The 27,842-nt window shown below is 54.0% G+C and overlaps 2 protein-coding genes across 12 annotated transcripts in view; one reads left to right on the top strand and one right to left on the bottom strand.

The window, feature by feature from the left end:
• Rad9a (RAD9 checkpoint clamp component A) overlaps positions 1 to 27,842 on the top strand; it is a 61,597-nt gene that overhangs the window by 31,988 nt on the left and 1,767 nt on the right. Inside the window, exons 3-13 of one of the 4 annotated variants that reach the window (XM_060383844.1) lie at positions 19,550 to 19,647; positions 20,775 to 20,927; positions 21,632 to 22,158; positions 23,250 to 23,320; positions 23,715 to 23,843; positions 24,209 to 24,320; positions 24,419 to 24,518; positions 26,960 to 27,069; positions 27,344 to 27,453; positions 27,527 to 27,591; positions 27,678 to 27,815. In XM_060383844.1, the coding sequence (XP_060239827.1) occupies positions 21,960 to 22,158; positions 23,250 to 23,320; positions 23,715 to 23,843; positions 24,209 to 24,320; positions 24,419 to 24,518; positions 26,960 to 27,069; positions 27,344 to 27,453; positions 27,527 to 27,591; positions 27,678 to 27,815 (1,034 nt within the window). In that variant the 5' untranslated portion in view covers positions 19,550 to 19,647; positions 20,775 to 20,927; positions 21,632 to 21,959. The other 3 variants (XM_060383850.1, XM_021656202.2, XM_021656201.2) reach the window with 3 other exon arrangements.
• Positions 1,994 to 11,205, bottom strand: Clcf1 (cardiotrophin like cytokine factor 1). 8 transcript variants are annotated; one of them, XM_021656206.2, is made up of 4 exons: positions 7,752 to 10,160; positions 7,247 to 7,353; positions 5,215 to 5,381; positions 1,994 to 3,451 (listed from the first exon to the last, which is right to left on the bottom strand). In XM_021656206.2, the coding sequence occupies exons 3-4, from the start codon at positions 5,365 to 5,367 to the stop codon at positions 2,957 to 2,959; spliced, it is 648 nt and encodes a 215-aa protein (XP_021511881.1). In that variant the 5' UTR covers positions 5,368 to 5,381; positions 7,247 to 7,353; positions 7,752 to 10,160; the 3' UTR covers positions 1,994 to 2,956. The 8 variants fall into 8 exon arrangements, with proteins under 8 accessions (XP_021511881.1, XP_021511880.2, XP_060239809.1 ...); XM_021656205.2 differs by lacking the exons at positions 7,247 to 7,353; positions 7,752 to 10,160 and adding an exon at positions 11,047 to 11,205; XM_060383826.1 differs by lacking the exons at positions 7,247 to 7,353; positions 7,752 to 10,160 and adding an exon at positions 10,693 to 10,984.

Here is a 27,842-nt window from a genome sequence, read left to right as displayed (position 1 = left end):
TACATTTGATGGGTCTGCCTGCTTGACTTCCTACCTTTCTTAGTATGTATTGGTTCTCTTCTTCTGTCCTGTGGGTTCCAGGGATCAAACTCAGGTGGTTTGGCCTGGCAGCAGGCACAGTTACCCACCGAGCCATCTCCCTGGCCCATTGCCCAGGTCTTTCTACATGTAAGCAGATCTGCTTCACCATATCCTAACATTTATGGGAAGTCTTCCTGCTCCATTTTCTAGATTTTTTTGTTCCACACTTACAGAATGCATGCACAAAACACCTTTAGGTTGGAGCCTGAGCTGGGTGCCAGCACAGAGCAAAGAAGGAAAGAGCAGAATGTGGTAGTGTCCACTCTTTAACCTAGCACTGCAGAGGTCAGGGCAAGAGAATTGCCAAGTTTAAAGGCAGCCTAGGCTATAGAATGAGAAAAAAAGCTGGGGAGGGGGAAGGAGAAGGAAGAGGAGGGGGAAAGGAGAGGAAAAAAAGAGGAGGGAGGATGAGGGAGAAAAGGAACAAAGGGAGAGAGGAGGAAAAATGTTAAAGAGGACAACTTGGAGCCTTAAAAAACTTATCAGCTAATACTGCATGATCTCCTGAACTCTGACAAGACAGGACCCTTGCTTTCCTTATTGTCTTCCTCACTGCTCCTTGCTTAATGATTTGCATATCACAGGCCAAGATATATTTTGCATGTGTGTAGAGAAAGCCTGATGCCCTTTCTAGTGTGTCTTATTAGGCAAAGGGGCAGCGTATTCTGAGTGTCTGGACAGATGTCTCAGCCCATAGAAGCAGTATGTTCCACTTGGGCCAGCTGACTTAGGGCATAATGCTGAGGCTAGTCCATAGACAATCAGAAACTCCTCTGCTTACACTCTCACCTCACCCTTTCCTAGGGCTCATGAACTTGCTTGTCCACTACATCATGTAATTGGGCTTCTAGACATTATTTCAGGAAGCTGCTCTTTCTTCCCAAGTAGATTGCAAATTCCACAAGGGCAGGTGCCAAGTTAGGTCTGAGTCTTCTTTTGGTTTCAATATACCCAGCCAGCACGGTGAAGGACAGGTAATTAGGTCTTTAAAGTATCTGTCAACTGACCAGCACTACCATCATTTGTTACTTCCTTGCTTAAGGCATTCTCTCTAGGAGGCTCTCATAAAATATCCATGTGTTTCCTGGGAACAATTAACCCATTAATTTGCCCAGAAGCTCACAACTAGTATGTCATGACACAGGGATTTGTCCCAACTAATCTGTAATTACTACAATGGTTGCTGCTATAGCCAAGTACCTTTAATATCTCTATTGCCCTCTCCAACAATTGCCTAAAGATATCTAATTATCCCCACTTTACAGAGAGAGAAACCAACGACTAGAAAAGTTTCTCTAAAGTTATCCAGCTAACAGGCCATAAAATGAGACTGTTGTTCAGATTATCCCTCCCATCTATCCCATTCTCTTACAGTCCAGAAAGTATTCTCTCCCCAAATAGGCTTTCACATTGGAGGGAAACGAACTCATAGGGTAAAGAACACTGGCTGCTGTCCATCACCCTGCCTGGGAGAAAAAGAGTGAGATGAAGGCCCCAGCAGGCAGCCACTTACAGGAGCCTGGGAAAGCTTGGAACTCAATGTCAGGGGTTAGTGATTAGTTAGTCAGAGAGGAACATAACAGTTCTCCCCACCAAGTGCAGGTTGAGCTAGAGCGGAGAAATTTGAGGCCAGACAAATCTGGGACACTAGTAAAGCAGTCCAGAGACAAGGAAGACTGACAGACACCATGAAACACACACATTTATCTGGGAAGACCAAGGCATTGTGGGTATGGCGAAGGAGTGGATGGGTTCCAGGAGTCTGTGTTGCTCCAGGGCCAGCAGAAAGCGCCTGTACCTCAAGTCCTCTGTACCTCTATGGTATAAAGAGACAATAAGAACCCCAGCAGGCAGGGCTAGGATCACCAGCAACATACCCCAGGAAGATTGCCAGCTGGGAAAGAGTCCACGATCTGGGGAAAGCATTTTATTTGTTAATACAAGAATAGAAATTCTGCAATAAATATAATCTAATAAATAACATCTCCAAATAAATAAATATTAATACAACAAAATTAGAGTCATGAGTGGGTGGGCTGGGGATAGAGCCTGAGGGAGCCATCCCCCTCACCCCACAATGCTACTGCAATGTAAACTTTCAGGAAACCCTGTGGCTGTGGCTATGGCTGCCCTCCCCAGCCCAGGCAACCACAGATACCCTGGGAAAGGGGGCAGAGAGGAGGCACCGAGATGCCGGCAAGAAAATTCAAGGCAAGGTCCTGATGCTCAACATGGCTTTGCTTCCCGCCCTGTGCCACCAATTGCCTTGGTGACTGCTGGGGCTGGTCTGTCCCTGGCCTTTTCTTTTAATATTACATCTGGTTTCTAGGCTACCTCCGGCATAGCCCCACCCCCTCCACCTTCTATCACACTCTTCTTTAGACTGGTTGCCTTGCTTCCTGAACAGGATATGTAGTTATTGGGGTAGGGGAGCAACACCCATCCAAGGAGAGGGAGGGAAGCCAAGAGTCTTTACCCCAGCAAGGCACATGCTACAGTGGCCCCCACCCATGCCCTTCAGGTGTGCTTCTGCAAGTGCCACATGAGGAACTGAGTGAGTACTGGCAAGTGGCAAGCAGAAAGCAGGAGGGAGAGCCTTTACAGCCACCTGAGCCATTCAGCTCCCTCAAGTGCTACCTCTGTGTTAACAGGGTGGTACCCACTGCACCTTCTTCCCAGACCCTAGGACCCCGGGAGCTAGTCAGGAGACAGGGCTTATCAAGCTACACGCCTACACTTCCCATCCAAGGGTAAGGAGGGCAGAGCTCCCACTGTCTGTTTCCCGGCTCAACAAATGTTGGTACTCAGGTTTTTTCACCCCAGAATGGAGGCACAGCTGACTGGGGATGGGGGTGGGAGTGTTAAGGGTCAGAGATCAGAAGCCGTGGGCCTCCAGGTGCAGGGTAGCTGGCGCCACCGGAGGCTGCATCTTCTTCTTCAGCCGGTTCAGGTCCTTGGCTGAGCGCCACAACCAGGTCTGCAGCTCCTTCAGCAGCCAGAAGTCATCCATCTTCTGGAGGAAGTCACTGTGGGCAGGGCCAGGGGCCCAGGCTGGCTCAGTCCCTGGCAGAGGCTGGGGCAGTGGGTAGCCAAGAGCTGCCATGACACCTGCAATGCTGCCTAGCAGACCCTGGAGACTGGTACAGAAATGTGCTAGACTGCGCCGAAGTTCAGCTGTGGCAGCTTGACGGTTGAGGCCACGTAAGTAGCACAGGAGGTGGCTGTAGGCCTCATAGTTCTGGGTCAGCCGCAGCTTGTCATTGAGGCTTCGCCACACTTCCAAGTTGACGGTGGCCCTGGGCAGAGTCTCTGCCCCCAACCGAGGAGGATTGAAGTCAGGCTCGTTGAAGGGGGGCCCCAGGTAGTTCAGCTGTGAAAAGGAGAGGGCGATGGGGAAGGAGGAGAGCAGAGCTGCCAGCTCGCCACCAGAGAGGGACCTCCTCTCAAAGCTTCTATTGCTCTTGCCCCCTGACATGGAGGCCTCTGTTCACAGACCTCCTGAGTTTTTCCAGCAAGTGTGTCATTTGCATGGAGGTGACAGGTGAAGCACACCTATGGACAGGTGTGGAAAGAGAAAACCACGAAGGAGCCACTCAGGAAGGACGTGCTGATTGGCTGGGCGGAGAGTGCCCACCATAGGGCAGGGCAGAGAAGAAGAGGAGCCCGAGGAGCCAGGAGGCCAGGCTGGAGAGGTAGAAGGTGGCCCCTGAGAGTGCAGGCCAGGGAAGAGCTCAGGAAGGCAGCAGAGGTCCGCAGGGCAGTTGCAGAACATGAAAGTGAGCCGTGGAAAATGCTGTCGGGTTTGGTGAGAAGGAGGTGCCTGATGATCTGGGACAGACGGTTGCCGTGGCCTGGAAGCCAGATTGCAGGGGGTTAAGAAATGAGTAGGTGGAGAGGAAGTGGAGACTGAGGGTGTAGACGACTCCTTCAAGAAATCTGGCAGAGGAAGTCAGGAGAGAAAGGGTCGGAACTAGAAAGGGTAGCAGACTCAAGCAGAAGTTTTCTGCACAGGGAAACCAGCCAGCATCAAAGGCAAAGGGATCTGGTGACACCAGAACTCCTCTTCAACAGGCCCCATCCCTCAAGCCAACGGGGCAAGGGATTATAATGTACTCACCAACACCCCAAAGAAGAGGATTCAGTTGCTAGAAGCAGAGCTGTAAAAGGAAGAAACTGAGGAAATCTCAAGAGAGGATAGGAGGAAGGGCATGGAAGGCAGTACAGCATAGGGAAGAGGGCAAAGCCCTTGCCAATGCCTCAGGGGAACAGCCTGAGGCCCAGGGAAGGGGATGTGGGAGATGTGCAACTGGGAGGGAAAAGAAGAGGGGCGAGGCCTGGGGTAGGCAAGGGCCCAGGGGGAGGCTCACACTCTGACAAGCACAGAGACAAACTAATTTCCTCGGTGTATCCTGGGGCTGGAGCCAGCTCCCCCGCCACCCTCCTCCCTTTTTCTTCCCTGGCTCAGGAGTGGGGTCTGGGATGTGGAAGAGGAACACGGGAAGAGGGGCCTGTTCCCCATGGTCCTCAGCGCCTCCAATCCTCTTTCCTTCTCTCCTGGGCTCTAGGAATATCTCTGGACTACCCACAAATTCTTCTGGCGTAACCACCCTCCACATCCTGAACCCCTTGCCATGACTGCCCTAGATTCTTTGTAGACCCCTCCTCCGACCCCCTAAGAGGCCTGTGAAGGATGGGTGAGGCAGACAGAGGGAGGCCCATGGGTCTAGAACAACAGGGCCCCAGGTCTGGGGGAAGAGGCGAGCTGGAACACAAGCATAGAAGGTGGGGCCCCTCTGTCCCCACCCAGCCCCACCCTTGCAAGAGACACCACAACACGGTGTAAACAGAGGAGACTTCCCCAGCCCCCAGGGGGAGGCAGGCAACTGGGCTGGCAGCCAATGGGGCAATGGGCCAAGGCGGGTTCGAGGCCTGCCCACATGCCTAGTCCTGGGGCCAGGATGGGGGGAGCACCTGAGAGGGAAGGGCAGGAGATAGGCCAGATGGAGACACTGTGTTGACCCAAAGGATCTCCCATCACCCCATCATTCATCAAGACCCCTGCACCATGCCCTCCCTTCCCCAAAGCCTCTACCCCCCACTTTGCCAAGTGACCAAAGTAAACAGGATACTCACGTAGGTCCCAGCCAAGCTGCGGAGTTGGTGCTCCAGGTAGCGGGTGAGGTCATAGGTTTTCTGGATGGAGGGGCCAGGGCCTGGATCTCCCGTGCGATTAAGAGCTGGCACTGCAGGGAGGTGCCACAGCACTGCGCATAGGCAAGCTAGCATCCCCCACGAGTCCCCTGTGGACAGGGTGGTTAAGAAGTATTAGGGAGGGCCCTGGCCCAAGTGGGGAACAGCGGGCAGCCCCTCAGGTGTCTGTCCCCACCTTGGGCTAGGAAGGGGGGTGAGAGACCAGATGGGAGGGGGAGGGGGAGGAAGGGAGGGGAACACTGCTGGTCCAGGAGTGTATGTGGGAGTATGTAAGTCCTGGCATTCATGTCTATCAGTAGATACTTGACTGCATCTGTCAGCTAAAAGTCTTTGGCATGTATGTCCCTATATGTGCCAAATATGTATGCATGTGTGTACCCAGAGGGGCAGGCCAGGCTTTAGGGACTTTGTATCAATACACTGGAGTCCCAGTTGTATCCCGGCGTCTTCTCCATGCCTTGCAGGAACTAGTCCCACTGCCGCAGGAACTAGGGGGTGGAGATATGGCATATGTTAGCTCTGGCAAGTTGCGCGCAGTGAGCCCTGTGCAAGAGTGAAAAGCCAAGGTTCCACAGCCTAGGTCAAGCTGAAGGGTCCAAGATGGTTGGTGGATGAGAAGTGGCGGTGTACTCTAGGGTGTTTTCTGGGTGTTGTGAGGGGAGGATGGGGTTAGTTGAAGTATAAGAGGACATAGCATTCCCCTTAGTAGCAATGTACAAGTTTGATTTCCTCCACTTCTTTTTCCAGTAGCGCTAGGATTAAACCCAGGGCCTGTTCATGCAGGCAAGTGTTCTAACACCTGACTGTAGCCCCAGCCCTTCTCTGTTTTTTGAGACAGGGTCCCCCTAAGTCTCCCAAGCTACTTGAACTTAGGATCCACCTGCTTCAGCCTCCCGAGTAGCAGGGATGCTGGGCTTGCACCAACAGGCCTTGCCGGTGTCCTGCCTATCTTTACTGGGAGAGCATCAAGCAGAAAGAGGAGAGTCTGAAGAGGCGGGCTGAGCCACAAAAGAAAGCAGAGAGTTTGAGTCCCAGAAGCCAGGAGTTGAGGCTGGGAAAAGGGCCACAGTCAGGTGGGAAACGTGCTTTTCTAAATGGCTTTTTAGGTGAGGTCCAAGATCAAAATCAGTGCCTATCTGGGCTAGGTCAGGGTAGGAGTATAATTACCAATGGGCTAAGTTAGACTTGAGGACTAGGTTAGTCTTAACATTTCAGATGAATTTAGATTTGGGATTTGGTTGAATGAGTGTGGTTGAGATTTGAGTCCAGGAGGGGGTTGTGGTTAGGTCTGGGCAAGCAGAAGGTTTGCCTTCAAGATCTGTGAATTTGTTGCTTTACACATCAGATAGAATGGTGTTTGGCATGTCACAAAAAGCAGGGCTATTTTGGATTGTAAGCTTAGATAGGTATGAGATCAAGTGGTTTCTTTCCTCTAGTTTACATTTCATACTTCCAGATTTTTCTATAATGACATGTTTCATAGAAACAAGTGGATCGGCTTAACAACCTGACTGTATTCAGACACCGGATAGGGTGTGGCGTTAAGAAGGCATGAAGACTAGATTAGGGTTAGAGTCTGTCATAATGCTCAGTCTTTAGGGCTTTAGAGGGTCTATCACATTGAGAATACAGGAGGCAGCTGAGGCTTTTTGCTATGGCACAAACACTCAGGGCAGATTAGCAGGTGCTTGACTAGCTGGCTAGCTAGCTCTGCAGGTGGAGCATAGGAACCCTGGTCTTTGGAATGAAAGGATCTTTGCTGAGTGTGTGTGTGTGTGTGTGTGTGTGTGAGCTCCAGTGCACACACATGCACACGTACACATATGTGTAAGTTCACATGTGTTTTCAGACAGCAGGGTCAGACACTTAACTGCTTCCTGGGCAAACAGGCTCCACTTTTCTCTCTTTTATCTGTAGCCAGTGTTCCTTCCCTGGTCCTTTCTCTACTTCTTACCTGACTGTTTTTCCTTTCTAGTCCTTGATCATTGAATCTCCAAATATGTCCAAGTCCTCCTCCTCTGTACTCAGCCCTGAGCATGTGGCTAAGCCCCTTGTAGGACCCTGTGGGTATCATGAAGGGTTAGTTTGAGAGACCATGATAAGTGGCTCTTCCAGCCTCAAGACAGCTTTTAGGATGGAGTATGCCTTTGCTGGAAGTTAGTGGCATTGCCAAAGTCCTGCCAAAGCAGAAAGTAGAGGCTTGGCTGGCCTTTTCACCCCACCCTGCCGGAGGCAGCCCTGTCATCCAGAAAATCCTGGACTAGGCTCTGTCTGTCCCATAACAGGAGGTACAGTCAGGAGCCCAGCCTGAAGCATGTCTCCCCCTCCCTTCCTGGGCCCTGTGGGACATCCCTGGGGAGAAGAGCTCCTTACACTGGGACAACAGGGGGGGGAAAGCCTTTGGATAAACAAAAGCTAAGTCATCTGGGCAGAAAAACGGCTCATGAAATTAACCAGACCAGGCCGGTGTTTCCAGGAATATTTCAGTTCTGAGGTAACCGTGTCACTGCAGGCTGGGGGGTGGGGGACACAGGAGAACAGAAGGAGCCTACTGGCCAGTCCTAGAGAGAAGCAGAAAGAAGCACATGGGAGTCGGGAGTCGTAGGGATCAGAGCAGAGGTCAGCAGAGGAGAAAGGGCAGGTGAAGTAAAGGGCTCTGCTCTGTCCTATGGCAGCTCTGATCTTGGGCAAGATGTACCCATATCTCAGGCAGCCAAGCTGGAAGGCATGGACACCTGAGCTCAGTGTGAGCGCTGAGCCCGAGGCTCCCAGTGCCCAGGGGCAGATTGCTAGAGCCCAGCTCTTGGCTTTCCTCTCCAGCTCATGGTATGCAGGTGGAGGCTACCATCAGGCTGCATCCCAGACCCATCCCCCAGCCTTGGTCCCCAGTCCCAGCTCTGCCTCTGGCTGCTGCCCACTGATTGTTTACATCCCCTTCTACTTGTGTTTATAAATCCGGCTGAGCACGTGAGGGGCTAATGAGCGCAGCTCACGTTTCCTGCTCCAGCACCCCTACACTCCCCATCCTGGCCCCTGCCAGGGCCAGCCCCTAATTCCATCCAGATCCCTGGGCCCTGGGAAACCAGGCCCCCTCATGAACACACACACACACAACCAAGGGCCACCCCCACACGCTACACACACAGGCCTTCAGCTCCTGGCCCATCCCACAGGCTGACCACCCTCGAGTGAGGGTGGGGGGCTCAGCAGTGCAGATGTCCAGGGTAGATCAGGGAGACTGCACCTGGGACTAGGGACTAACAGCTGTAAGTCCTAGATGTTGAGTCCAGAAGGCCTGTAGTCTAGGCTAAATATGGGAACCAGAAGGAAAGGTCGTGCTCTCTGTGCAGATCAGAACTAGCATCTGGGTGACTTTGGAAGAGTCCATTGAGGGGAGCTGGAGGAAGTAGCCTAAGAAGTAGTGAGGTGCAGGGGTCCTACCCAGAGAAAGGCCCTCGAAACCTAGTCTTTCCATCCTCAAGACTGGCTGCCCCCTTCTGTTCCTTCCTTCCTTCACATCTGCCTTCTCGGGTTCCCTTCCCCCAAGGCTGGTGAGGAATGGAATGGGAGCATTCCTGGGAAGGTGGGCCTGGAAGTCAGGAGACCTAGCTCGGCCATGAACCCATGTTGTGCCAATGGGCTTCCATAAGGAGATTGCACTGTGCTTGCTAAAGTTCCTCCCAGCTGAATCCTGTGGGGCTCCATCTCTGTGTCCTTTCCAACATTCCCATTTTCCCCTTTCTCTTCCCTTCTAATCCAAAACATAGAAGAAACTGGGGTCAGGGAAAGATGCAGAAGCAAGAAAGTCCTTTCCTTGTGAAGTCAACCCATGAGTTGCGCTTAGGCTGAGGGAAAAGCTGCTCTGCTGTGCCACAAGAGGGCTCTTGGTGTACTCTGGGAGATGAGAGTGAAGCCACAGCCACACGGCTGAGCAGCCCACTGCAGCGCCAGGGGAGGGGGCGGTGGTGAAGGAAATACTCCAGAGCTTGTGTGTGGGTGAACTGGAAAGGGCGTTGTGGTCAAGAGCATACAGAGGGGTGTGGGAGGGGCTGGAGAGTGTGCAGTGTGCGGGAGCCAGGGTGTGAACAGGCAGGTGGGATTATGGGGAGGAATGTGAAGTGTCAGGAATCAGTAGCTAGTGTAGAGGGGTGGCTTGCAGAAGTGTGAATTGGAAACCTTCAGTGTGCAGTCGGGGGCCCATTCCTCCAGTCAGCAGACACTTGTGGGGCTGCCCAGTGACAGTGGCTGCCATTTCTAGTTGTTCCTCCTCTGCCTGGAAGTGTGATCACAGGACACGAGAGCTAGAGGAGTACACCTTCTCGGTTAGGGGATAAGAACTTGTTTCCCGTGGTGCGGGCGGACGGGATGGCAGTATGTACCAGACTGAGGCTGATACCTGTCAGGGACACTGAAAGCCAGAGATTTCCCAGGTCAGACTCGGGCAGAGAGAAGCGCGCGCCTGATGCTCCCCACCTCTAGTCTCTAAGTGTCGGACTACGCTGCCACACATCCTCCGTCTGCCCTCCTTCCTCTTTTGGCAGGTTCTTCCTGCCGCTGGGCTCTGGAGAGCAGAGGGGTCGGGGGTCTCCCGAAAGGAAGCCTCTCGGAGCCCAGAGTAATAGAGAGATAGGTGAGAGCATGGGTGTGGGCACTCCGGAGGAGCTGCGCGAACCTTACTCGAGGGGCTCAGCCCCGAGAACTGCGGCGGCGAGAGTCGGCAGTTGGCTGGCCCTACCTTCTCAGCCGTGACCTCTCGCTCTCGGACCCTCCCGGCAGCGGTGGCGCCTTCCCCTTGTGTGGCCCCGGCGCCCCCGGCCCCGCCCCGCCCCCGTCCGCTCCCTTCCCGGCGGCGGCGGCGGCGGCGGCGGCGGGGGCGGAGGCGGGGTCCGGGCGCCGGGCTTCGGGGCTCGGCTGAGCCATTGCCCGCTCCGGCGCGTCCTCTCTCCGCCCGGCCCGCCCTCCTGCCACCGGCCGCCTGGCCAGGCAGTCGCTCGAGGGGGCTGCGGCAGCTCTCACGCTCCCGGGCCGCGGACGCACTCTTCCCTGCTAGGTCCAGCCGGGCTGCGTCTCCCCCCACAGCGCCCTCCCGCAGTAATCACTCCCAGGCCACCGTGGGCCCGGGGCCCCGGCCGCCCCTACCTGCCCCCGGCTCCCGGGCGGTTGCAGCGGGAGTCCCGCGGCCCGGCCGCCCGGCCCAGCCAGGCTTCCTCTGCCCTCCGCCCTCCCCTCGCGCGCCCTTCTCCCCTCCCCGCGGGCCGAGGAAGGAGTTCCGCGCGGCCCGAGGTGTCGGCCTCCCCTCGCCTCCCGCTGCTCGGCCGCGGGCTCCCCCTCTGCCTCCCGCCCGCCCTCTTCCTCTGCTGGCCCCCTCCTCCCTCGCGCCGCGTCCCCCCCTCCCCGCACCCTCGCTGCCCGCCTCGGACTCGCTCGCCCCGACTCTGGCGAGGGGCTCTGTGTCCGCGGGTTCCAGAACCCCGCCTCGCCGCGGCTCCAGGTGGCCGTCCGTCCAGGTCTGAGGGTCGCCCGGACTCCCCGCCGTGCTCTCGGCCACCTCTCGGCTCCGCCGAGCGGACTCCAGGAATGCCGCGTCCCCACCCGGCCCCTCTCGAGGGCGCCCGGCCGAACCTCCCCAGCCGGAGCTCTGCTTCCCGGCCGGGCCCCGGGCTGGGGCTCCGAGGGTGGGGAGGAGGACGGGAACCGGATCTCACTGCTGCTGGGCGGGGGCAGAGGCCGAGGCCTCGGACGCCTGGCTCCTACCTGCTCGGAGGTCCATGGGGCTGGGGGCCGGGCCGGCCGGGCGCGGCTCCTCTCCCAGAGGCTGGCGGAGTGGGAGGGCGAGCCGCGGCTCCGGCGAAGCTTTAATAATCCCATCCGCCAGGCCCACTCGCAGGTTTTTTTCCCTGGGTTTCGCATTTTTTTTTTCGGTGTGGGACATTCTGCAAACTTTTTTTTTTTTTTTTTCTGACGTGTAAAGCTGTAACCACAAATTGTAGCAGCCCTCCCCGGGTGGGGGGAAGAGGGGGGAGGAGGGAAGGGAGGGCTTCTGGGGCTCCTTTCCCTCCCACAACACTGAGGGGGGGGTGAGGTGAGGCAAGGCTGACGGTACCACCCTAGGCCTCCTGGGGGAGGGGGCAGGGAGGGCATCGTCCCTCTGCAAACTCTTGAGAGCTTGGAGAGGGAGCTGGCCTTGGTGTGGCTTCGCTCTTGGTGTGGGCCAGGGCATACTGGCCTCCTTCCCTCTGCTCCCTGCCGGGTTTAGGGTCCCGGTGCCCACCCTACCTCTGCCTCTTCATTTCTAACCTCTCCTCCCCCTCCCACTTGAGTAAATGCAATGACACATTCTCTCAAATGCCAGCAAGCTGGCCTCCAAGCAAGTGATGGTGTTTTTCCTGCTGCCCTTTGTCTGGGCTGACCGCCCCCCTTGCCTATTGTCCCGCCACTTGTCCCATTTCCAAAAGCTGGAGCTAAGTGAGGCGCCAGGGACTGGGGCAGGTGACTAACCAGCTCACAATGCCCCCTGAGGAGCGGAGAGGGCACCGGGGCCCAGCTTCTCACTCAAGTTCACAAGGGTTTTCATTCTTCCCAGTGACCAGGGAGAGTGCACATGGGTGGGGGATTTGTAATTCATTAATCAGCACAAGGCACCGGACCAGTTTCAACACCAGAGGCTTCACGGGTGACTCAGCGAGAACTCACAGATTCAAGGCCATGGACAGACCCAGCATCCCGTTTGTGAAATGCTTCCCCATCGAGACATTTGGCATCCTCTTCCCTTTGGGGTTTTGGGTTGTTGGTTTTTCCGGTGGTGAGGTAGGGGTGGTTTGGCAATGAGCACTCTTCCTCCTTCCCCTCAGGCCTGGGCTGGGACTTTCTGAGTGGGAGACCTAGGGGACCCATAAGCCCAGACCCTCCCAGGAGGGTCTCCTTCCCTCCTCCTTCCTCCCTCTCCAAAGGGCTGCCAGGGAAAGTGAGCGAACAAGAGAGCTAGTGCAGAGGAAACAGCTGTCATCTGGGGCTTGGAGACAGCCCCATTCTGTGATTTTTCTTGGGGGACAGTCATTTGGTCCCCAAGCCTTGGGTGTTTGCAGAAGCATATCACTAATTAAGTCATCTGATAGTAAGTTGCTGTGTTGCTGTTTATTTGTAATCTCAACAGGGCCAGTCAGGGTGGCAGTCAGACCTGGAAGGTGATGCCTGTCTCTGGAGTGGCATGAGACATTCATACCCCACTGTTGCTGGTGCCCCTGGGGAAGGAGGGCACTCTGCCAGTCTAGCACGGTCCCTCTGGCCTGTGGGTCAGAGTAGGCATCAGTCATGGCCAGTGCTGGCTTCCCAGGGCAGCACTTCCCTTTTCTGCACTGGAGAACTGAGGTGGGGGGGGTGGGGGGGGTGGGGAAGAAGTTTGTTTTCAATTACCTCACTGGAGTGGGACAGACTTTGTTGTTGGGTTGTTTCTTTCTATTTTTTCCCTCTCTCCCTTCCTTTCTCTCTCCCTCATCCCCCCACCTTTTTTTTTCTGAACAAGAAGAAAAAGCTGAGAATGAAGAGCTGGTCTCTGGTGGGGGCAGGGGACTCTAGAGCATCAGTAGCTGCTCTGATGAAAAGTGCCTTGGAGGGGCCCTTGTGAAACATGCTTAGACCTCCCTCCCCCACTGCCCCACCCCTCCACCAGCCAGGGCTCTGGAGTTTCAATGACATTCTTGGCCAATGAGCCTAACCATCTCTTGATGCTCATGCCAAGGTCAAGAAGGCAGATGCCCACAAGTAACTGACCCAGAGTGGAGCAGGAGGTCTCCTAGAAGGGAGCAAGGAAGGGAAGGGGAGCAGCCTGAAAGCCCAGCTTGGGCTGTGCAGTTCCACGGCTTGCCCCTGGTGGAAAGGCTTTGCAGACAATGTGGTTTGGATTTGGCTGAGCCCCCTCGGCACCTTATAAAGCACCTTGCTGAGTCAGGGGGAAAGCAGCCTCAATGAAGAGAGAGGGAAGAGGGTTGAGAAAGAGAAGGAAGGAGGGCTGAGGGGGAGAGAAAAGGAAGGATAAAGGAAAAGGGACCTGTGAAAGGAGGGAGGAGACAGAGAGGAAAGTAGGTAGGAGAGGGAAGGAGGAGAGCCTGTAGTTACAGAAGGATGAGGAAGGCACTGATGAAGAGGAACAGCCTCTTAGTATGGCTGGAGAGAGGGTTCTACAGGGTCATTCCCCCCAGCCGCAGCGAGGAGTCTCTAAGGCTTAGCTGGCTTGCCGGAACTGTGGGCAGTTGTTCCCAGCAGATCCAGCCCAGGTGGGGAGCAGCCTTTACAAATGGCTCCTGGGGCTCACTGTTTACCTTCTGATATTAATGTAGTGACCCCACATTCTAGGAAAGTCAAATTCTCCCTTAGCCCCATGTCTGGACGTGCCTCTCTGCCCTCTCCCCTCACCCAGTCCCCAACTCCTGCAGTGCCAAAGGGAAAATCAACTCCATCTCCAAGCTGCCAGTGCCCCTCTGCCATGTCTGGGCAAAGGCAGCAAGCTAGGAGCTGCCAGTTGAGGTGGGGTGGGGGCCAGAGTGAAAACTTTTCGTCCTGCCAAATCTCCAGTAGGGGTGGGCTGCTGGAATTTGGGGGAGAAGGAAGAAAGGAAAGTGAATCAGGAGAGTGCCCCCCAGGGTTTTTGTGAAGGGTGGGGCAGGACAGGTGCTGATTTCCAGTTTCCTACTGAAGGGCTGATGAAGCTCCTGCTCTCTCCTTATCTCTAGTGACTCTCAGGACTTGGTCAGGGCCCTTCTACCTCCAGCAGTCTATGAGTGTATGGGGGAGAAACCAGATTACCCCCCCCCCCCCAGTTCTAGATTAGCATCCTCCGGAAGAGAGAAGTATCCTCTTTGTCCTGTGAGATCTTGTAAGAGTGCTTTCTCAGCTTGTTTGGGATGCTCAGCATTGCCTTGAAGAATTTGGCAAAGTTTGGGGACCCTTATTTAATGCCATCACTAACCACAGTGAGGGTCCATTGGGCATCAACTCTACAGCTCCCACAGCAGCAGGCAGTGTGGACAGTGGGGCTGGGGCTCAAGCTGCCTGGGTTTCTACTGTTCCTGTTGAAGTTTGACCATCTCCACCCTCCTCTTTCCGCTATTCAGGGGGTTGATTGTCGATTAGGATGCTGGTCTGCCCTTCCAGATATCGGGCAGGTGGATGGCAGGGAGACCAAGAAGTGGGTGGGAGCGGTGCGCAGCTGGCAACCAAGCTTCCCTCCAAGGATTAAAGGCCACTGGGTACTGCTGGCTCAGGGACTGGCTGGAATCCCACCCTTCCTCTTTGCCCTCCCTCCCTTTCTCTCCTCTTCAGTCCTATAACTGTCATGGGAGGGAGCTCTCCAGGCAGCCCAAAATACTACATTTGGTACAGCTATTGACATCGAAGGGATACTAGCCTAAGGAGGTCCCAATTCTTGAACTAGGGAAACCTTTAATCTGGTCTTCTCTCAACAGGTGATCAGAGGGTGTAAAGACATTTTTAATTCATTTGTCACCAGACATTTCCTGAGGGCCTCCTCTATGTCAGTTGCTGGGGGAGGGGGGGAGAAGAATCTTGGTGGCTGTGGGTGGAAGGATAGAGGCTGACCTGGATAGAGGTAGGAAAGGCAGGGGTTCCCAAGTGACTCCTCAGCTTGGGGCCACGCCAGGAGTCCTTTCCCCCTGCCCCTCTGTGTTTTGTTTGGTTTTTTTGGGACAGGAAGAAAGGATTTCTCTGTGTAGACCTGGCTGTTCTAGAACTCACTCTGTAGACCAGGCTGGCCTCAAACTCAGAGGTCCACTTGCTTCCGCCTCCTAAGCGCTAATTCTTTTCTTCCTGAGGGTTGTTTGGCTTAAAGAGTAAAATGCTCTGTTAACATTCCAAGCTCCCCCAACCCCACGGCAGCAGTAGTCCTCTTCAGGTCCATTTTTGTCCATTTCTTCCTACCTTTGCAAGCACCCTGTGAGACAGGTTCTTTCCTTTTCCTTTCTTAAACGAGGAAGCAGAGGATCAGTTGATAAAGCCACTCCACCATACTACATCAGATGGGAAGATAGAACATGGGTGGGGACCGAGCATTGTCTGACCTCAGGGACTACACCATGCAGCTACCAACCAGGGGCTCCCCTGAAAAGATTCCAAAGGGTAGAGGCTGAGGCTGAGAACATGTTTTGTGTTGCAAAACTTCATTGAGTCCCTATGGAGTCCCCTGGCTATGAGGTCTGTGGCTATGGGCACAGAGGGTCCTTCAAGATACCAACGTATACCTAGAGACGTTTAGAGGTTATTCTACTACCTGGATTCCTAGAGGCCCATCTCTACCACGTACGGTGTAAGTTGGGCCAGGTGCCTTAACATCCTGCTGTGCCCAAGATCCCAAGAGTACCGAGAACCTCAGCTGGATTCTGGATCCCGTTAGCAGGGACTTTGGAGCCACACCGTGAGCATTAAAGTGGGAGTTAGAAATCATCTACCAAAGCGGGAGACAGGCCTTTTCTCTACACTGGTCCTCAAAGGCAGTCCCTAGATGGGTTCAGGGACCCAATCCTGGACACCCAGAGTTTACCAAACACTCCTGCAGCGTTGTGAGGAGGGAAGGAAAGGAGGAAGCTGAGGATACGAGAGTGGGCACTTTCCCTTTTTCTCCAGCACACTCCAGCCCAGAGGGCCCTGCCTCACCCTGAGTTGGCCCTGATGTCAGCGGAAACCCCAGGGGCAGAGGGTTCCTCTTACCTCAGCAACTCCCTGCCCTGCCCTGGCTCCCCCACCCATACCTGGCCCAGCTCAGGCCTCCCCAAAGGACACTCCACCCTATTTCCTCTGTGAAGCTGGAGGGAAGCTAAGATTCACCCTGCTATGTGCTTCTGTTGCTGTCTCCCCTCTCCCCCACCATGGCCTTATCTGTCACTCATACGGTGTCTGGGTGATGGGTGTGTGCAGGGCCAGGGGCAGAAGGGATACCTCCAGGAGCATGACTCTTCCTTTGCCTGGCAGGAGCTGCCCTTGCCATTCTCCCAGGATGTTCCATTGCCCTGGCCAACCCATGCCGCAGGCTTTGTGACTCTGTCTCCCCTGGCAGAGGAGTGGGGTTACCTCTCCCTGGGCTGAGAGATCCTTATCCTGCCCTGCTGAGTCACTGCTGGCTCCTCCTACTCTCTCCCTCTCTTCTCCCCCCTATCCTCTTTTCAGGCCTCTCCAGGCTGTCCAAGCCAAGGGTCAAAGATAGCCCCTGAGACCATCAATGATGAACTGATGAGAAGGCTTTGTGACAGAGAGAAAGTAGGTCCCTCTTCTACTAAGTGACCTTGGGCAAGTCATCATCTCCTGTTCTCCTAGGTGTCCTGTCTAAGACAGGGATGTTGGTATTAGGACAGTAGCACCTTCCTTGTGGTCCCTAATACAGTCTCTTGTGTCAGGGCTAACGTGTCAAATAAATAAATGCAATAGGAACTAGAGCTGGGGTCGCAGCTCAGTGGCAGAGTGCTTGCCTGGCATGCATGAGGCCTGGAGTTTGATCCCCAGGACTTGCAGACAAACAAGCAGCATCAACAACAAAACAATGATGATAAGCACATCCTAGCTCTAAGGAGGCAAAGGCAGACTGACTTGTAAGTTCCAGGTCAGCCATGGCTAGTGAGACCCTGTCTCAGAACAAAACAATGATAATGAAATAGGAGCTGAGGGGATGTGGAGATGTCAAGGAAGACCTCTCTGATTGGTCAGAGAAGATTGCATGGCCAACAAGGAGGCATATAGAGCTGAGAGGAGCTGGCATGTCTGTGCTGCCCTATTGCCTCCCAAAGGCTTCCTAAAGCAGCTGTTGTTTATTCCTTGCTGTCCAGTGCGGGTGCAGAGACAGCCTGCCTTCCAGGGCCATATGGAAAAGTGACTTTAATACTGGCCAGAGATGCGGTCAGCTTACCATGAGGCTCCAGTGCAGACCAGGGTACCTGGAACTAGCCCCTCCTCAACCTCGGCCTAACAAGGAACTCTAGACACATCCCTCGCTTTTTTTGGTATCATAAATTCCAGACTGGGATTTTCAGTGGCTGAGCATGCGCAAGGCCCTGAGTCCTCTCCCCTGCGCTAGGGACGGTGAAGGCCCGGGTCCACCAGTTGCAGTGGTTCTCTCAACCTCACAAAACCCTTGGAGTTGTGGTGAGACTCACATGAGACAGTGAAGTGAAGGCTTTGTGACTTCCTAAGCTCCAAGGAGCCCCAAGAAGCTTCTAGTCAGCCCACCCGTGTATGTAGCTACTGTTTACTGAGCACTTATTGTCTACCTGGCAGTACAAAACATTTAAATGCTTCTCACGGACAATCTCACACAGCCCTCTTGAGGCATGTGCCATTACAATTGCCACCTTACCGCATAGAATCCACAACACAAATCCTACAACTTTGCTTAAGACCATAGAGGCAGGCAACGTGGCTCTATAGCCCCCCTACTTTTAGGTGGCCCCTTCCTTGTTCTGTCCTTATATCCCTGAAAGCCCCTTCCCACCTTCATGTCCACTAGCAAGTCCTAGGGAGGGTACCTTCTTTGCCCCCTTTCTCCTATGGGACCTAGCATAAGGCAGGACCCAAGACCTGTACCCACAGAGGCATGCTTGACCCTGGGTCAGGCCAGCCTCCGTGGCTTTGCACTGGGAGCTGGGAGTGGATGTGGTGTCTGTCTCCCTCTGCTGGTCCCACAGGGGACAGCCTGGCTGAACTGCTTTCCCCAGAGCTGGTTGATGTCCATGTCTCCCCAGCAGTGGCTGGTAAATGTGGGGGAAGCTGAGGACACAGGGGACTCAGGCCACACCCTGGTGCACAGAAACACCAGTGTCACCTTCTGGAAGCCCTGTGGCCAGAGGCTTTTCTTTAACTGGACCCCCAAGGGGTGGTCTTTAGGGAGGTCAGGTTGCCTCCCTGATGCCTGCCCAGGGGGCCCCCAAACAGCCTCTTTCCCCTTCTAAGTCATGAATGGAGCTGTCATCCATGGATTTATCTAAACCTTTTGTGAAGCTATTTATATTTCCAACCGGGACCACATCTTGGGGTAATGAGTTCCATCGGTGTCCTCCCCTGCTGGGTGAAGCATGCTGCCTTTGATTTGTCCTAAACTTACCTCACTTGCACTCCAAGGGGGCCCTGTAACTCCAGCATGCCAGGTTTTGGTGAACAAGCTGAGCTTCCCCCTTTCCATCCCCCCGAGGGTTTGAAAAATTCCATTCCATCTCCCTTCCACTTCCAGCCCTGCAGACTGAAAAGACCTGGTCCCTCATGTGTTCACCGTGTCTGTGTGTCTGGAGTGTGGCCACATCTTTATCTCCTGGGAGCCTCCAGGAGATTTTGAGAAGCATAAGCACTCCCATTCTCCCTGCTCTGGAGGCTAAGGAGCAGCGAGAGCCCAGAACCGAAGGACCACATGTGGTGGCTCGAAGCAGCAGCAGCCTGCTTTCAGGGGCCAGTTCTTCCTTCCGTCAGACAGAGCCTGTACACTCTCCAGCCTGTGGGCTCCATCCTTTCTCTATACCATCTCACTGGGGAGATGTCCCTCCAGGATTGCTGTGTGCTCCACCCTGGTGTAAGCTGATGCTCAGGCTACAGTAAGGATGGACTACACAGACAGAGCGGGTAGAATGCCATCATCATTCAATAGCATATTGGAGGAGCTTCCTTTGCATACATAAACTAAATACATGTGCACAGTAGCTCCTTGAAGGAGGGACTCTGAGTAACTCCAGTCCATACACTAGAAAACACAGACTTTAAGAAGACCAGTCGTATGCCCACTTTCACACAACTTGTGATGGATTCAGACCCCAGCAGACCTGAACCTAGACCTCATTCTGTGTCTCAGCAGACAACCTTGGATTCAAGGCTTGCAAAGGTTCTGAGTCTTTGCTCTTCAGTTATTCAGCATAGATGCATCAAACTAATGCTACGTGCCAAACATTGTTCTGATTGCTGGGACAAATGCCAGGAAACAAGAAAGCCTGGGCAGGGCTTGGCAGTGGGGGCTGGCAGCACCTGGTGTGCTACACATGGATCGCAAGCGGGCCAAGTGCTGTTCTCCCTTCCTAGTGCCCCAACAGCTCAGAGCTGCCATGTCCAGTTGGTTATCCCAGAGTAACCACATAAATGCCATATCATGAATGTACAGCCGAGATCAAGACAAACCCAAATGAACCCCAACTCCCCAAACTCCTCTGTCCTTCTGGTTTTTAATTACTCCAGTCTGATAAAACTCTCAGAGTAACCCCACCTGTTTGTCTATAAGTAGGACTGCATAGGACATAAGAAGGGACAGAGCCTCTCCTGATATCCCCGTTCTGACGGACACCATGTTCCCAGAGCCACAGATTCCTGCCCTTCTCCAAGGTACAGCTTCACACTGACTTTGTGAGCCTTTGTTCTTTGTCAGCTGTCTCCAGTTAGTTTAGGTCCCTGGGAAGCCTCCTCCCGGCCCCAGCCCCCGAGCTTCGACTCTCACTGGTGCAGCTCATGCTCTTAGGTCTTCGGGCAAATGTCTAACCTGGCCCTACTGTTCTTGAGGAGACTGTCCTCCCCCAGCACCCCTCTGTCCATCTGTGGCACCTGTAGATAAACACTGTACTCCAAGATCAGGGACCTCCAGTTTGTCTCTGTCCCACACTTGGAAAATCGCACCCAGTGTGTGTTGAAGTAGTAAATGGCTGAGCACCAAGTCCCAGTTTTGGGCCTCCTGTGATTCAGCCCTAACCAGCTGGGTGAGATGTGGCACTTGAAGGGAAGGGATCCCTGACAGGTAGTGATTTTAAAGATACGAAAGGCAACCACTCTTCATCGACATCCCTAGACACACCTGCATTTACACAGATGTACCTACTTGTAGGAAGCTGCCTCTAACACAGGGTGAGGTAAACACTGTTGAGTTTGGCGGCTGAATCTTGTCATCTCATCCAGCTGAATTTGAGGGAGATACAGTGAGGGGCCTTGACTTGCTCCAGGCCATCTGTGAGCAGAGCTGGAGCCACACCTTGCTCGACTAACTTTCAGGGTGGACCCAAGTCCTCTTTGGGTGATCCATCTCCTACCCAGCATAACCAGGGCCCCATGGGTCCCAGCTCCCTCTCTTCTTCTGTGCTTCTGGGGCAAACATGCACGACTGGATGCTCCAACTGCACAACGAAGAGGTGGATTGGAAAGCTTCCTACTACGCTCAAAACCCAGGCATGGGGAAGCAGACCCTAGAAGTAGCTGCATCCCAGGGTTACAGCCCAGGGAAGCCCTTCAGGATCTAAGCGTCAGGTTGGAAGGGGTTTGGGAGAGCACCTGTTCCCTGCCCTCCCTCAGCCCAGTGTATGACAGAAGGTTTCTGGCATTGAGTAAGGGCACAGGAGGGTGGCCACTCCAAAGAAACTCCTTTCTCCTTTTCCTAGCATATATGTCCTCAGGTAGATAGCATCTTACATCCAGCGTGTCGGGCCAGAAACGGGTCAATCAGCAGCCGTCTCCCTTGCTTCCAGGGAACCTTGTCATCTGTCTCCTGTTGAGTCTTGCTACTCCGGCAGGAGTTAGAAGAGGAAGTGGAGGATGTTTGAAGACCACGCTTGACCCTGGAGGGTGGCAGGGTATCTTGGAAGGAAGAAACAGGAAGTCAACAGCTAAATCTTCGTCATGTGCGTACCAGGGATTGACCCAGGGCTTTTGTTTACTTGGTTTTGGTTTTTCGAGACAGGGTTTCTCTGTGTGTAGCCTTGGCTGTCCTGGACTTTTTTGTAGACCAGGCTGGCCTGGAACTCAGAGATCTGCCTGGGATTAAAGGTGTTCCCCACCAGGCCTGACTTAACCCAAGGCTTTTTGACCATTTAGCAAGTGCTCTACTCAGAGATACATTCCAGCCCTTTATTATTTTTCTTTCATCTGTTATTAGTGCGTTTGGGATTGCCAGCACTCACATGCCACAGAGTAACTTCGGAAGTCAGAGGACGACTGTGTGGAATCAGTCCTCTCCTTTCTTGGCTTCTGGCAGTTGAACCCCTGTTGTCAGACTTGCACAGCAAGCACTTTTATCCCTGGCCCGTCAGCTGGGTTTCTCACTAAGTTGCTAGGGCTGGCCTTGAACTCTCTCATGTAATCTCAATAGGCCTTGAATTTGTGTCCGCTTCCCAAGAACCTGAGATTACAAGTCTTCACCACCTTGCCTATAGTTACATTTTGGGAGGCTGAGTATGGGAAGAGTAGTGTTACCAGAAAAGGGGCACTGTGGGCAGAGGGTGGGAGCTAGATTTCTTTTTCTCCATGTTAGGGGTGGTTTGTTGGAGCAATCTGGCTTAACGGTGCCACATGTTTAACTTCTTTTCTTTTTGGGGGTGGGGGACAGGGTCTTGCTGTATTGCCCAGGCTGGCCAAAGTCTCCTTTGCTGAGGGAACCTTTGCTGCTGAGCCCAGGAAGAGAAGCCAGCATGGGAGAAGCAAGCCACAGCCTTGGAAGCAACCTATGTGGTGGTCAAGGGCCTGACAGGGCGTTAGAGATGGGAAGACAGTGGGAACGGGGTGAGACTTGGGTCTGAAAATTCTAGATCAAGAGACCGGACTTTGGCCAGGAAACTTAAGCCGGTGGAGGCAGATCACGGAGAACTGTGTGTTTGGCCAGGTGAAAGCAGGGCAGTGGAGATGGAAGGAGGGCCACATTGCCATCTGATCGGGAAATGAAGCAGCCAGAATCCACTGAAGAACTGAACAAGTGTGGTGGGGAAGACTGCGGCGGCCTCCCAGCCTCGAGCTGGAGGCTTCTACGTCTGCACTGGTTGCTGTGGATGTGGAAAGGGAAAGCAGCCTCCTCCCAGGAGGCTTTAAGGACGAAAAGCTGGAGGAGGAAAAGAGCCCAGAAAAACAAAGAAGGACTAGGTAATAAATACAGCCTCCCCATTGCCCACAGCGCCACACGGGTCACAGGAGCAAAGGGCAAGTGTTGCTCCAGGCTGCTCTTTCCACACTTGAGGGAACTAACACCCAGGGCAAGGTGACTGCCTTCAGCCGATAACCCTCCTGCTTTCATACTGTCTGGGTAATTGGTAAAATGCACACAAACTTGGGTAGGGCTTAAGCCTTTGCAGGGCTTTCCAGTTCCTCGCTTCAGTCCCGACACCCCCTGCCCCCGCAAGGCTCAGGACATCCCACCCACGCATATGCCCCTATGTAGATCGCCTCACGCCATCGCCCCTCTGCTGATGCTTCTCCTGTCAGGTCTAGCCCTTCTACCCTTTCCTGTTCCTGAACGTTCCGTGCATCTATGGGCATCAGTGAAGGATCCTGAAACCAGAATGGACAGCCCCTTCCTTCTCAGGGTCCTTGGAGCAAGTTACGCTAACTTTTCGGGGGTGTGGAGTGGGGAGCTGGTGGTTGCTGCCGCGACAGAGTCCCCAACCCAGGCTGAGCACGGACTATCTTACTTGACCCTGTAACCCCATTCACTGTAATTTAGCGACGCGGAAGGGTCTACACCTCCCAAGTTCACACCGAACAGTGTCCTATGTGCCCTTCATCCCTTGTGCCCCAGGGTGCCAAAAGGAGCTGCAGCGCTCTGCAGGGTGTGGAGGTTTAGGGTAGGGCTAGGAAACCCAAACCTGAGGAATGACGCAGGAGAGCGCACTCTGGGGTCACGTGACGCAGGCCACACCCCGGGAACTGGCTGGGTCACGTGACAGCCGAGCCTGGGGAACGTTTTTCTCACGTGACGGAGGTGCCCCCAGTGGACCAATAAGGATGCGGAAGCCGGGCTGGCGGGGAAAGGAACTGCAGGCTTCCGTGGTTGCGGGGACTCGCTGTGGTTAGGGTCCCGTCCCGATCTGGTTGCAAATTAGGCTCGAGTTCAGCGCTGGTGCATCATGAAGTGCCTGATCACAGGCGGCAACGTGAAGGGTGAGTCTCGACCTGCCTGGCGGCATGAGCAAGCCCGATGAGTCCCCCTAAACTACCATCTGCTCTCCTCCCCGCAGTGCTGGGCAAGGCTGTACATTCACTATCTCGAATCGGGGATGAGCTGTATCTGGAGCCCTTGAAGGACGGGGTAAGAGTCTAGGGTGCAGGGATGGGGGCCGATTCAGTGGGGAGTGGGGAGTCCTGCTCTTGTCTTTCAGGAGGATGGTGAACAGGTATTTCGGCGTAGTTTATTTCCTCTTGAGTTGTGCCATCTGCTTGAGCTGTCATCTGGGGCTGCAGAGGGCACTTGTGCTCCCCAGAACCCCTAGTGGGGCTAAAGTAACGTAGGGAAAAAGCAAGAGTGGCGGAGCCTGGGCCACGGAAGTCTGGGAGGTCTGTATTGCAGAAGGCCCTGCTACACGGAAGGGGAGTCTCAGTAAGGGATGGGAGAGGACAGCCATAGGACGAAAAAGCAGGCCGTTGGGATGGGCCTGCCTTTTGCCTTTGCCCCTGACCGTGTCTCCCTGCTTTTTGTGTCTCAGCTCTCCCTCCGGACTGTGAACTCTTCCCGCTCTGCCTATGCCTGCTTCCTCTTTGCCCCACTCTTCTTCCAGCAGTACCAGGCCGCTTCCCCTGGTCAGGACCCGCAGCGCTGTAAGATCCTGATGAAGGTATGGACCACCCGAAGCATCTCCACAGCTGTGCCTCTGTGCCAGGGTACTCAGTAAATAACGATTAGGGAGTTAGCCTCAGATGGGAACGATTCCGGGAAAGATGCAGTCTAAAGATGCTGAGACTCTAGAGGGTTGTAAGAGCTGTGGAGAGGGTGGTGACATTCAGGTTGGTCAAGAAAAGATTAGCAGCCCTTCCCAGCAAAGGGAACACCATGGACAAGGCCTGGAAGTGTGCCGACATCCTGCGTGTAGTGGGAGCCCATTTCCCAGCTCTGTTGGGCCAGCGGTGGACCAGGGCCTACATGGGATGTAGAGCTGGTCTATGGAGGCACAGTGCCAGGCCGATGTCCTACCCTGCCCAGTCCTTCCTGTCCGTCTTCCGCTCTCTGGCAATGGTGGAGAAGACTGTGGAAAAGTGCTGCATCTCCCTCAGTGGCACCAGCCACCTGGTGGTCCAGCTCCACTGCAAGTATGGTGAGCAAGCCACTGATCAGCCAAGAATCCCTTCTACGGGTGGGGGGGAAGGGAAGGGAAGGTTGTCCAGCCGGCTGAGACAGTTTCCTCTTACCCAGGCGTCAAGAAGACACACAACCTCTCCTTCCAGGATTGTGAATCCCTGCAGGCCATCTTCAACCCAGCCTCGTGCCCCCACTTGCTCTGTACCCCAGCACGGTAAGAACACCTGCTCCACACTTAGCGGGAGCCTCTGTCTTCCATCTTTGGGGCTTTAGGTGTCATTCTAGGAATACACTATTTTCAGCAGGCCTGGTTAGCCCATGCCTGTCATCCCAGCAGCTCTTAGATTGAGATGGGAGGATCAGAAGTTTCAAGGCCAGTGAGTTTCTAGACTGGTCTAGGTTATATGAGACTCTGTCTCAAAAAGGGTGTGTGTGCTGGGGAGATGCTTTATGTATTGGCATGAAGGCCTGGTTTTGAGTCCCAGAACTCATAAAAATGTGTGGCATCAGCTGGGCACGGTAGCGCACGCCTGTAATCTCAGCACTCTGAGAGGCAGAGGCAGAGGGATCTCTCTGTGTTTGGGGCCAGCCTGGTCTACAGAGTGAGTCCTGGTCAGCCAAGGCTACACAGAGAAACCCTGTCTTGGAAAACAAAACAAAAGGGTGGTGTCCACTTACAGTTCTAGTCCTTGGAGAGTAGAAGTGGGATTCCTGGGACTCTAGTGAGAGCCCCTGTCTCAAAACAAACAAACAAACAAACACACAAAACAGCTCCCCCCCCCCCAACAAGGTTGAGAGCACTTGAGAAGAACCACCACCTGAGGAAGTCTTCTGGCTTCTACTTGCTCCTGTACATTCATACATAACTACATAGAGGCACCTTTCTCTTTATGAGACCACACAGCCCAGTACACATCTGGGCCTTTTCCTGGCTCTTCAAAAGCAGAGGCTGCTGCCCCTCCCCATTTCCACTGACTGTGGGGTCCTGCCTTCTGTATCCCAGAGGCCTGGCTTGGCTTTCTGCCTCTCGGGCCTGCCCTGACTGCTTTTCTGGAGAGCAGCTATGACCTGCCTGCAGGTTTCTTGAATGACTTGAATAGCCTTGAAGCCTTGGCTGGCCCTGTGTAACAGTTTGAAAGCCCTCTGACCTGCTCATTCTTCTGGTGGTGCCTCTTACAGTGACTTCTTGCTAACTGCCAGGGCTCATGGCTCTGGGCCAAAGGAAGAACTTGGGCAAGGAAGCTGGAGTCCAGGAGCGCTATCGCACAACCCACTAGTCACCATAGGAGACGGCAGGCATGAAGGATGTGGGCTCCAGCGGGCCTAAGGTCCCTCAAGAGCAGCCCAGAATGCTGTGGACCCTCCCCTGCCTCTGGCTGGACACTTTTCATTCAAGTAGCCCAAGCTCCCAAGCATTTCTCAGAGGCTGAAAGTCCCTTCAGGTCCCAATATCAGCTTCCCTAGGGTCTGTTAATAGTGACCGAATTCTGTTTTGGAAAGAAAAAGGCACCAGAGGCTGTTTCTTCTTCTTTTCTTTAAACACTGGAACCCATCAGAACCCAGGACCTGTGCTTGCTAGATACTCTACCACTAAGGTTACATTCCCAGCTCCAGCTGTTTTTCTTTCTCGCATAATTTCAAATACAGAAGTCGGTAAGGTGGCTCGGCAGCTAAGGCTCTTGCTTTAAGCCTGACAACCCGAGTTGTCAGTTGAAGGAGACGGCTGACTTCCGTGGGTTGTTCTCTGGTCTCCACATGTGCACCAGGGCATCTGAGCTGCTCTTCCCTCCACAGCACACACCCACACAAAATAATTTTTAAAATGTCAAATATAGGTGCCAGGCACTCCACCCCCACCCCAGTGCTTGGGATGGAACCCAAAGACCATACATTGCACTGAGCTATATTCCTAGCTCCCAAACTTGTTCTGAGGCAAATCCAGGTTACCTTTTTGTAAATGGTCAGTGGTTATGTACCCTTAGAAGATGGGAGCCAAGGTTTGGCTTGGTGGCCCACATCTTTAATCCCTGATATTGGGAGGCAGAGGCAGATGGATCTCTGTGAGTTCAAGGCCAGCCCAAGTTATACAGTGAGACTGTGTCTCAACAGCTCTCCACCCCTACCCCCACCAAAAGGATCTGCCCTCTTTCATTTTTGTGTATAGGCACAAGGTATTGCTGTCTTACACAAGCTGTTCTTGAGTTCCTGGGTTCAGTAGCTGGGCTGGGTATGATCGCGCACACCTTTGACCCCAGCTCTTTAAGAAGTAGAGTCAAGAAGGCAGGAGGATTGCTCGAAGTTTGAGGTCAGCCAAGGCTACATACAAAGAACACCCCCCACCCCATCCCCCAAAAAGTAGCTGGGACTAACAGCAATGTGCTCCTACACACAGCTTTCCTTTCTTCCCCCCCTCTGTACCAGAGATGGCGCAGGCCTTTGCCTGGCAGTCAAGTGTTTCCTGGGCCCCTTAGCAAATAGCCCTCTGTTCCCGCACCATCCAGTGTTGCCCGCCCATCCTACTGCATGTAGCCTTTGGTTCGTGCTCCCGTCACCTGCAATGCTTCTGAGCCAGGCAGGCAACCTACCCTGCTGATACATCTCTCCCCCAGAGTGGGCAGAGCACTTCATGCACATCTGTTGTTTGCCCTTGCACAGGGTTCTGGCAGAGGCTGTTCTGTCCTTTCCCCTTGCGCTGACTGAGGTGACATTGGGCATTGGCCGCGGCCGACGAGTCATCCTGCGAAGCTATCAGGAGGAAGAGGCAGGTGAGGGAATTAGACCTGTCCCAGGCGGGAACAGAGCTAGGGCTGAAGCCTGGACTCAAGGACTTTCAATTTTTACTTTCATTTTAATATACATTGGTGTTTTGTCTGCATGTGAAAGGGGGTTGGGTCCCCCGGAATAAGAGTTATAGATGGTTGTGAACTGCCATGTGGTTGCTGGGAATTGATTGAACTTGTCCTTAGGAAGAGCAGACAGTACTCTTAACCTCTGAGCCATCTCTCCAGCCCCGACTCAAGGGCTTTTTAACTCGCATAGATAACACCAGCAAAGCCATGGTGACGGAGACCAGCATTGGGGCGGAGGACTTCCAGCAGCTGCAAGCCCCTGAAGGGATAGCTGTCACCTTCTGCCTCAAAGAATTTCGGGTGAGTTAACTACTGCCTTCACCCAGTCTTTCAACCCAACACCAGCACTCACTACCTGCTGCTTCCTTCCCAGGGGCTGCTGAGCTTTGCAGAGTCAGCAAATTTGCCTCTTACCATCCACTTTGATGTTCCAGGCAGGTAATTCCAGGCTTTTAGACTGGAGAGGAGGTAGGGCTGCCCAGAGCAGGCAGGAGAAACTAGCTCACCCCTATCCTGTCACCCAGGCCAGTCATCTTTTCCATTGAGGATTCTCTACTGGATGCCCACTTTGTCTTGGCCACACTCTTAGAGCAAGACCCATGTTCCCAGGACCTGTGCTCCCCAAAGCCCCACCAGCCAGTGCCTCAGAAGCAGGTTCACAGGTAAGGGCACCCAGTACCCAGTTCTCC

Source organism: Meriones unguiculatus, chromosome 1, assembly GCF_030254825.1.
Source record: "Meriones unguiculatus strain TT.TT164.6M chromosome 1, Bangor_MerUng_6.1, whole genome shotgun sequence".
Taxonomy (NCBI): domain Eukaryota; kingdom Metazoa; phylum Chordata; class Mammalia; order Rodentia; family Muridae; genus Meriones; species Meriones unguiculatus.
Note: the sequence above shows the minus strand (reverse complement) of the source record. Positions and strands in the feature narration are given on the sequence as shown.